This window comes from Melospiza georgiana, chromosome Z (assembly GCF_028018845.1).
Source record: "Melospiza georgiana isolate bMelGeo1 chromosome Z, bMelGeo1.pri, whole genome shotgun sequence".
NCBI classification, from domain to species: Eukaryota; Metazoa; Chordata; class Aves; order Passeriformes; family Passerellidae; genus Melospiza; species Melospiza georgiana.
In genome coordinates this window covers 42,627,756-42,637,810 of record NC_080465.1, presented here as the reverse complement: position 1 = coordinate 42,637,810, position 10,055 = coordinate 42,627,756, and the positions used below count along the sequence as shown (strand labels likewise).

The 10,055-nt window shown below is 50.2% G+C and overlaps 1 protein-coding gene across 1 annotated transcript; it reads left to right on the top strand.

Annotated features, from left to right (window-relative positions):
* Positions 1 to 4,081: 4,081 nt before the first annotated feature.
* Positions 4,082 to 9,780, top strand: OTP (orthopedia homeobox). Its single transcript, XM_058044414.1, has 3 exons — positions 4,082 to 4,118; positions 5,097 to 5,506; positions 9,250 to 9,780. The coding sequence occupies exons 1-3, from the start codon at positions 4,082 to 4,084 to the stop codon at positions 9,778 to 9,780; spliced, it is 978 nt and encodes a 325-aa protein (XP_057900397.1).
* Positions 9,781 to 10,055: the final 275 nt, after the last annotated feature.

The window sequence follows — 10,055 nt, the reverse complement described above, 5'->3', positions numbered from 1 at the left end:
TATAGTTTGATTTGTCATTTGTGTTTAGGGTATGTCGATGTGGAAAAGTAAGCAAATAACACTCAAAAGCATAGCTGTAATTTACAATGAATTAAAATTGATTCTTTTCATCAGGCAAGAAAAGAGGAAATGTGAGGTCGTTAATTATTGAGGGAGGCGCTTCTCATTAAAGCGAACAATGTTACAATGCAGCACTGAACAGCGGGAATGTGAATAATAATATCCGATATTTCAGCACCACTGTCTGAAAATAAAAAGAAAAAAAATATAAAAAAAAAAAAAAAAGCCGCACGAACAAGCCAACAACCAAAAGTTGCATTTGGTAAACGCTGTGAGCGTTGTTGGGTGTAAAAACCAATTACGGTGCTCTGCATACAGCAGCCGGCTTAACTGGATGGATGCTCAAGAAATACATAAATAAAATATCAAATTACAAATCTTATCAGCCATTTATGCCAAGCCACCCTGCTGACTTTAGCAGTTTAACCTTATTTTACTGTGTTTCTCTGTCCAAATATAATTATTCTGATAAAAGAAGGTTCTGTTTCTAAATCAGAGCAGAATTGGTTAAATACACTTGTTTATATTACAGCCTCATTCAATCAGGGCTTGAGTTTAGCGGGGAGGGGAGGGGGGGAGCTCTGGGGTTTGGAAAGTTCTCTACCCTTTTTTACCAGGGTCACAGCGCTGGAGAATTAGGGTTACATTACTCCCAGACGCGGCACGCCCCGCTCCCGCGGCCCTCGCTCGGGCGGATCGGCTGGCGCGGGCGGGGGGGCCCTCCAGGGGAGGGCAGAGCCGGCCCCGGCCGGGACCCCGGGATCGGGCCCGCCGGGCTCCGCCGGGCAGGGCAGGGAAAGGAAGGGACGGGATGGAAAAGGAAAGAAAGGCAAAGGAAGGTGCGGGGGGAGATGATCTCCCAGTGCCTGGCCTCTTGGCAGGCGCTTCTGTACGAAATTCAATCTCTATTTTTTATGAGAAATAAACTGTCTAAATAAATTTTATTAGGGGCAACCAATATATTTTCTGGTACTGCCCTTTGTTCCAGTTCTACGTGTGTGTAACAATCTAAAACCTATTTATTGAGGAAAAATCACTGGATCCGTCATAGAAAATCCTTTTACTTTGCTCTGAAGTGATTTCTGAAGACACTCGTGTCACTCTGAAGATTTTTGGCCATTGTGCTAAAGCCTTTCCTTGTTAGGAACTTCAGTTCCTATGATCATGTGGGGAATACCGTAAATTGTAACAGGGAATGGAGTTGACTGGCAGTTTTCTGGCTACACTGGAAAAATGGAAAGATGACGGGGAATAAAATCCTTGTAAATACATCTCCGACGCTGCCCAGGTGAATTCGGGCACTTGACAAAACAGGAGTGCGCGAAAGCGGAATGTGATTAGGGTATTTTACATGTGCCCCATTGTCATTTTCTTTCTGACACGCGTGTCAGCCCAGTCCGCTCTTTTCTCTCCCGCAGACTTCCTTCTCTGATTTCCCCCCTTCCCTTAAGACGATTGCGATCTGAAGTCTTAGAAGAAATGATTTAGTTTGTTTATACTGCTATAAAAATCAAGAGCAATAGAAAAGTCATAAAATGAAGCGCGCTATCAATCACACCGCAGCATTGTTATTCAGCAGTTACTAACAGAGATTGATAATCCTTTGATTTCATCCCATTGTTATTACTCTGATGTGTCTGCACATTAACTATTACACATTTATTTATCGACCTGAAACACACAACAACACGGAATAGATGCACACGCACGCCTTGCCACCCTGCCCGCGGCGCGCTCGGCGGAAGCCGACTGCGGGCACCTCGAGCGCCCGCACACTTGTGCCGATACATTCAACTAAAACGGAGCCCCTGGCGCCCCGGCCAGCCCCTGACCGCCCGCCTCACCCCGGCCCGGGCACGGCCAGGCTCCCGCGGCCACGAAAGGCTGCGCGTCGCCCCCGCGCCGCCGGCCCGTCTCCCCAGCGACTCCGCCGGCTCCGCTCCGCGGGTCCCGACGCCGGCAGCGGGCCGGGGGGCTCCTCCCAGCGGTTTCCACCGCCGGGTCTTCCCCTCCTGCCCTACAGCTGCACACAGAGAATAATTTTCAAAGGAAAAAAGCACAGCAAATGTGCTATCTCCGTAGTCACCCATCCAGCCGGGGGAAAATAATAATCCCGAAACTCCCACCCCACCTCCATCTGCTTTCTTTCTCCCACTGTCTCCGGCTAAATTGTGGCCCGGCTCTGGGTCTCTCTCCCTGCTCTGAGCGGCCGTTCCCGAGCACCCAGGTCCTTCGCAACATCCCGAGGTCTCGAAAGCCGAATTGAATCAATGTAGCCTGAGCTGGGAGGAGGGAAAAAAAAAGAAGGCAGCAAAACTGCCCTAGAGATCGGTCGGCCGGTTCCTTTGTCTCCTTCAGTCTCTGCCGAAACCCCTGCACATCTGAGCTGCAAACAAAACCACTCTTGCATCTGTTCGCATGAAGTATTTACAGTGTTTCGTGTAAGTCAATTGGATGGCGGGAAAAAAAAGCCATTGGCTCAGTTTTATTTAACATAGACTTCACTGGGCTCGCTTTTTGGTGGAAGCTTTATTTGCACTAAATGAATAATCTTAATTGCATCACTTTTGAATTAAAAATCAATGTTAATCAAGCTGGAAGTAGTAAATATCAGTTTTCATTGTGCCCGCGTAGAGGGTATTTTTCTTGTTTTGCAAATAAAAATACAAGTCAAATAACTTTAAAAGGGCATTATGTTCTGCTACAAATACAATTGAAACGGATTGTTTAGGAGCGGATCAGAAATGGTACAGAATTTTGCACTTAATTTCCTCAGTTATCATTTACAATAAGAACCTCTTGGCTTGACAGCCAAGTCTAAACAGTAGTAAATTAGTACAAATTTATACTGATTTTACTCTAATAATCGTAATAAAAGCTTATAGATTTGGCACTAATTACATAAATGCCTAATGATCTTGAAAATTACTCTGGTTAGAAATATATTACTAATCTAAACTTTGTTGTTGGCTGGCTTTGAAAAATCAGAACATTAGAAATGGTTCGCTTCACTTCTGCAAAGCACTTTAAATTGTTCAAGTAGTTTAATATATTCAAGAGGAAAATAAAAAGCATTTAACTTTATTTACTGCTTTAAGTTGAGTTTGTAGGCTAGCCGAACTTGGAAACTTTACCCGAAAAATAGGGCTTACGGGCGTTCAAATCCCGGGCAGGGAGGCAGGGCGGCCGGGACGCATGGTCCTGGGCTCCCTTGCCCCTCGTTGCGCTCTGCCTCGGCACCGAGCGGGCAGCCCCGGGGGCCGGGCGAGCCTGTGCAGCACGGCCCGCTGCGGGAACTCGGGCAAGGTTCTCTTTCCTGGACGCCCCGCAGCCGTCGGGGCTCGTGTGGGTGAAAGCCTGGCTGCAGTTTCCCCTGCCGCTCCCGCTCCCGGTTCCCGGGACTGCTGGCCAGCGGGGCCGGCGCTGCCCGACCCCGCTCCACCCGTCTGCCCCGCTCGCAGCCCTCAGTGGGCTCTGAGCTTGCGAGACCCTCGGGAGACTGATCGGTGAGAGGCTGCGCTCCGAGGAGGCATTAAAAACGATAAAAGCCGGTAAACCAGGGGCGACCCGGAGCGGAGGAGCGTGGCAAATGTGCGTTTGGAAGAGAAGGAGAGAAGGCGAAGGCGGGCGGGCAAGGCGGCGGAGCGGGGTAAGGGAGCGCGGGCGCGGCGCGGGCCGGGCCGGCCGGGGCGGCGGGAGGCCTGGGCGGCGGCAGCGGGCGGGCGGCGGGCGGGCGGAGCGGGGCGCTCCGGGCGCTGACATTTGCAGGCTGCCCTCCTGATTGGTCCCCGCGCCGAGCTGCTCACGGGTTCATTGAAGTGTTAAGCACCTCCCCGTCTCTCTAAAGGACATTATAATGCAAGAGACCCCCTTTTTAACCACACACCGAATTTTCTTTCATTTAGACGATCTATATATATATATATCTATATATATATATCTCATATCTTATATCTATTTTAAATAACTTAAGGCCGCTAAAATTTGGGGGGGAACAGCCTTCGCCCTGGAGCGGTGCGCGATGCTGTCTCACGCCGACCTCCTGGACGCCCGTCTCGGTGAGTTTCCCCCGGCACCCCCCCGCCCTACGGCGGCTGCACCGGCTGCGGCGGCGAGCGGGGAGGAAGCCGGGGCAGGAAATTGACAATTTGTTCCTTATTTTACCTTAATGCGTTCTAAATGGGCTAATTCCTTTAAAAGTAATTGTACTGTATTAAAGTTTAATTTGATTTAACATAAAAAAGAAGAGAGTGCGACCTACGGTGTATGTAGATCTACAGCGAGTTGTGGATCATTTAATTTTTCTATCCCCAGTTTTTATATACATACCTACACATTATTATTATTATGATTATTATTTTAGGACAGATGAGCTCGATGGTGTTTACTGAGTTCTGTGTGGCCTTTTCTTGCTCACTCGTTTGCTTTTCTCCCTCCTTTTCCTTAAAAAAAAAAAAAAAAAAAAAAAAAAAAAAAAAAAGAAAGAAAGAAAAAGAAAAAGAACAGGGAGAAATATCTGTATCTATCTATTTATGGTTATTCATGACTTTGTTTAGAGAAGCGGCAGGAGGAGAGGGGAAAGATCGGCCAGACTGACCGAGGTCCCCGCGCATCTGGCGGGGAGGTAACGCTCCCGGCAACAGGGCGGCTCGAGCCTTATTTCTTTCTCTCCGTCTCTTTCTCTTACCAGCTCCGCTGGAAAACCCAAGTTGAACCCGTGAAAACTTGCTCTCCTCCTCTTCCCTTCCCTTGGTCTTGCAAGGGAAGGCCGGGCAGGGAACTGGTTATTTCAGCAGGAAGAGGAGCTGCTCGATGTAAAGTTTTCTCCCCGCCGCCCGGGTCGCGCCGGGCTAGGGTTGTCTGCGTGTCGTGGAGCCGAGCAGGGCTGCGGGTCTGGCGGGCGGCCGGCCGGGGACGGCGGGGGGAGGCTGTGGCGGTGCTTGGATGTCTCTCTCCAGCTCAGTGCGCTGGAGAGGGACTCTGATGGATCTGTGCTCAGCCGCAGCCGAGTGACTGCCGCCCCTTTGCTTCCGCAGGGATGAAAGACGCGGCCGAGCTGCTGGGACACCGGGAGGCAGTCAAGTGTCGGCTGGGCGTCGGGGGCTCGGATCCGGGGGGACACCCGGGAGACATGGCTCCCAACTCGGACACGGTGGAAGGGACCACCCTGCTGCCGGGAGAGGACATCACCACGGTGGGATCCAACCCCAGCTCTCTAGCCGTCAGCGCCAAAGACGCTGACAAGCAGCAAGGCCAGCAGGGTGGCCAGAACTCCAGCCAGGCCGGGCAGCAGCAGGGTCAGCAGAAGCAGAAGCGGCACCGCACTCGCTTCACGCCGGCGCAGCTCAACGAGCTGGAGAGGAGCTTCGCCAAGACTCACTACCCGGACATCTTCATGCGGGAGGAGCTGGCCCTGCGCATCGGTCTCACCGAGTCCCGGGTGCAGGTAGGAAAAGCCGCCCCCGCGCAGTGCCTGCCGCCCTTCCCCAGTCTCATGGACGGCTGCACGGCCGGCCGGCGGCGAGGACAGGCACAACGGGGAGCGGGGTGGGTGCCCCAAACCTCAGCCCGACGGCGGGGTAAATAACCCACCCCTGAGTGCAACAGTTTGGTCAGAAAGCCTTGAAATCAGACATGCGTCGCTCCCCTTTCCGTAGACGTGTCACCTTGGGGTGTCCCCTTTTCCTCTATCCTACCCACCTGCAGCGCGGTGGTCCCGAGCGGGGCGTGGGCTGACCTTCCCTCAGCCCACGGCCCCACCCGCGGCTGGAGTGAGTCCGGGGAGGGACAGCCCGAGAAGAATGGTCTCAGTCCTCGCAATAGCCCGGCGCTAAGAGTCGAGCCGGACCTGCCGGGAATGACTCCTTTTACCCCGCTGTCCAGGGTGCTGATGGCCACACGGCCGCGGCAGCGCCGGGCAGGGGCGTCCGCCAAAGCCCACCGCCCTGACAGCCGAGGTGGGGTGCGAGGGAAGGCACACCGGCTCGTAAAAAGGCACTTCGATAAAAGCCAGTTGTGTTTGGACTCGGACTTTCCCCATACTGGCTTTTATAATGTCTGGGAATGGCGGGGGAAGTGAGTAACTTCATCAGCTAGGGCGCACTTTGTTCTCTAAAATACGTATATATACACACATAGACATATATATATATGCACACCGGACACTAGGAAACTATTTAGACAAATAAATGTAAACGAAATTTGGTAAAGGGGGAGAAGGTGCAAAGCGCTAGACTGCTCAGACGCAGCTTTTTTGTGCATAAGGTTATTGTAGCGACTTTCTAGAAGAGTCCATGCCGAGGAATGACAGGCTGCACAATAGAGGCACTTGTGGGATGCGCACCCCGGCTCAGCACAGTGCACCGGGGCTGCTGCTGCTGAAGCACTTCAGAGCAGTCACAAAATCCCTATCGGCAAGCACAGCTAAAACCCTCAGCTAAATAAAGACACGTGAAGAGAAATCCCTAAATGAACATTTTATGAAAGAAAACAGATTCCGTTCTTGAATGTGACAGAAAAAGCACGTCTGTTTTTAAAAAGTAAAACAATTTGACTCAGCCTACACAGAACTATAATTAGTTTAAATTAAAAAAGAAATTAGATTCACAAATAAAATATAATTGGACAACTGACTCTATGAAAAAAAGAAAACGAGGTCTATTAAACTTTATTGGGTTTCCCAAAGGTTAATGATACCAATTTCAATATTAGGAGTGTGGTAAATGAAGTAAAATATAAAATGGAAATAGTTATTTTCTAACAGCACATCAAAGAAATTCGTAGAAAGAAAGACAAAGTGTTTTAATGGCCTTGGCATAATCTTAAACCAATGCTAATAGCTTGCGACTGCTGATAAAAACAGTTTAATAGACTGTCAATTTAAATTTTTTTTTTACAATAATGTTCTGTAATTTAAAAAGTAATCAGATCAACATAACCTTCTTAATTAACACTTCAAAATGATTAACATTATGTAATCTAAGGCAAAAAAAAATTTAATATATTTACTTCATAATCCGATGTATCACTAGTCCTTGATCAAATTTAAATTAAATAATAATTAGTTTATGTTCTCATACGAGTACTTTAGAGTTTTCTTTATAGTTAACAGATAGCCTACACATTCCTTTCAGTACATGGGCTCCGCACTGATTAGGAATGCTCCAAATGCTTAATTTATAGCGGCTGTATATGTTTTTAAGGGTTTTAGATGCTAGGATAAATCACCACTTTCCTCATTTTAGATCTGTATTTAATGTATATGATACATTTAAATAATTATTAAACTGGCTGATGCTTAAACAAGAGTCCAATTCCACATCTGATATTGCTCTGCTTTTCAAGCTGCTGTAATAAAACCATTCTTTTTATAGCATGCCATTATTAGAAACCAATTTCAGAATTATTTATAACCTGGAATGGCTTATTAAGCAGCAATGCGAGAATCATGCAAATTACGCGATCAAATGCAATATAATAAGCATAATCATTAGTCTCTAGCACGGATTAATTAACTTTCAATATTTTATTTACATAAAAACTAAATCAGTGAAATAACTTCTGCACAGTCAGGCTTGCCTTCCAATATTTTATATGAACAAAAATAATGTGCTGTAATTCCATTGACCGTGTCCCCCACAATGGTCCCGTCACCTGCCACATCTTAATAGGGGACAAGCTGAGAGTATTTTCTAGTTTTCTAATGGAATGAGAAATTGCATTTTCTTCCTCTCCCAGCACTATTAAAGTGTAATGAATTCGGCTCAGAGTTCACGGCTGGCTGATCGAAATGAACCTGAGATCTGAGCTTTAATACAGCTCTCCAGATTTCCTACCAAATCTTCACATTAATCATCTGCTGGATTCCAATGAGATCTTCATAAAGCTTTGGCTTCTTAAAAGAAAAAAAAAAGAAATAAAAAGAAAAAAAAAGACATAAAAAGAACATTTTAAAAAAAGAAGAAGAAAAACAAAAGTGATATTGTCTCCCTTTCTATCGCTTTCACTCTCTCTCACCCGTTTATAGCTGGGGAATTAAATGGGCTATATATTTTAAAATACATTTACAGTATGTCTATATTACTGTAACAGCAGATATCATCAAGGTAGGTTTTTAGATTCCAACCTCCATTAGATTCTCACTGTTGTATTAATAATTTTCAGAGGCTAGTTGCATTTTAAAAGGAGTTCAAAGTTTCCAAATGCTCATGGTTAATATATTTCTAGAGTTGTCATGTGTGCATTTTCAAAATCTCCCCCAGGTTTTCTTTGCATTTTAATCTGTCATGCACCAGTTTTCAACTGGAAACATTCACATTTTAAAAGCATATGCAGTGTAGCTATGAACTTAGGCGATCAGACCTGATGGAGATTCTTTACACCATCAACAAACCATGAAACATAAAAAGATTTTGTAGCCGCAATTTGACTATTAACCCTAAAACATAATTGAACGCGATTTTTCGATTATTCATATAATATTTAGCTCCCTCACGGCCGTTCATTCCTGCTAACTGGCGTCCGCCTTTCTCAGTCCGCCCGTGGAGCCTGAGAGGGTGGAATCCGGCAGGATGGGGCACTGCGCTCCCTCGGACTCCAGGTGGACGCGCTCTCTCCCGGCTCACGACTGTCTCGGTTGCTTTCGGCAGCGGTGCGGGGAGACCCACCAAACCATCCCTGCCACGGTGCCACCACGAGCACCCACTCACCTAAACCACCTCTGACTTTGTTATTATAGGTTTGGGTTTACGTTTTTGGGGTTTTTTTTAACCCAAATGCGGGCGGTTTGGTGCGAGCGAGGGTTTCCTGGCCGGGCCCGGGGCAGGGCTCTCCGCCGGCCGCGCTCCGAAGGCGGCTCGGGAGCGCGTCCACGCAAGGCCCAGAGCCGTAGACTGGTTGGGGTTTTTTTGGTGGTTTTTTTTTTTTTTTTTTTTTTTTTTTTTTTTTACCCCGCCGTAGGCAGGCCAGGTTCCTCTCCTGGAGTCTCCTGCCCAGGACGGAGAAATCGATCGCTTTCGTTATAAAAAGTTCCAGCGGTTTCGTTAACCTGTGATGGGGACGCGCGTGGAGCTGTGGGTGTGCAGAGCGACCATGGCCGGCGGGGCGAGGCTGAGGGGGCGGCGGGAGCCGGGGCGGGGGTCCCGGCAGCGGGGGGTGGTGGTGGCTAACGGAGCGTGTCGCTGCCCGCAGGTCTGGTTCCAGAACCGCCGCGCCAAGTGGAAGAAGCGCAAGAAGACCACGAACGTGTTCCGCGCCCCAGGCACGCTGCTGCCGACGCCGGGGCTGCCGCAGTTCCCCTCGGCCGCCGCCGCCGCCGCCGCCGCCATGGGGGACAGCCTGTGCTCCTTCCACGCCAACGACACGCGCTGGGCCGCCGCCGCCATGCCCGGCGTGTCGCAGCTGCCGCTGCCGCCGGCGCTGGGACGGCAGCAAGCCATGGCGCAGTCCCTGTCCCAGTGCAGCCTGGCGGCCGGCCCGCCGCCCAATTCCATGGGCCTCTCCAACAGCCTGGCGGGCTCCAACGGCGCCGGGCTGCAGTCCCACCTCTACCAGCCCGCCTTCCCCGGCATGGTGCCCGCCTCCCTGCCCGGCCCCAGCAACGTGACGGGCTCTCCCCAGCTCTGCAGCTCCCCGGACAGCAGCGACGTGTGGCGGGGAACCAGCATCGCCTCCCTCCGCCGCAAAGCACTAGAGCACACAGTCTCCATGAGTTTCACCTAATGGCCGGCGCCTCGCCCCGCGCCACCCCTGCCCCCGCCGCCGCCGCCTCGCCCCGCGCCCCCGCCTCGCCCCGCGCCCCCGCCTTCCCCCACCCGACTTACCAGGGAGTCGACTCAGGATCTGAAATCAGACACCAACAGACTGGTTTGTGGGCCGAGAAACACCCCCGACCCTCCCCAAGCCCCCTGTGCCCCCGCGCATCACCCGCGCCCCCCTGCGCCCCGAGGCCCGCCCCGCCCGGCGGCGGCAGGCCTCGCGGCCGCCCCGAGCCCCGC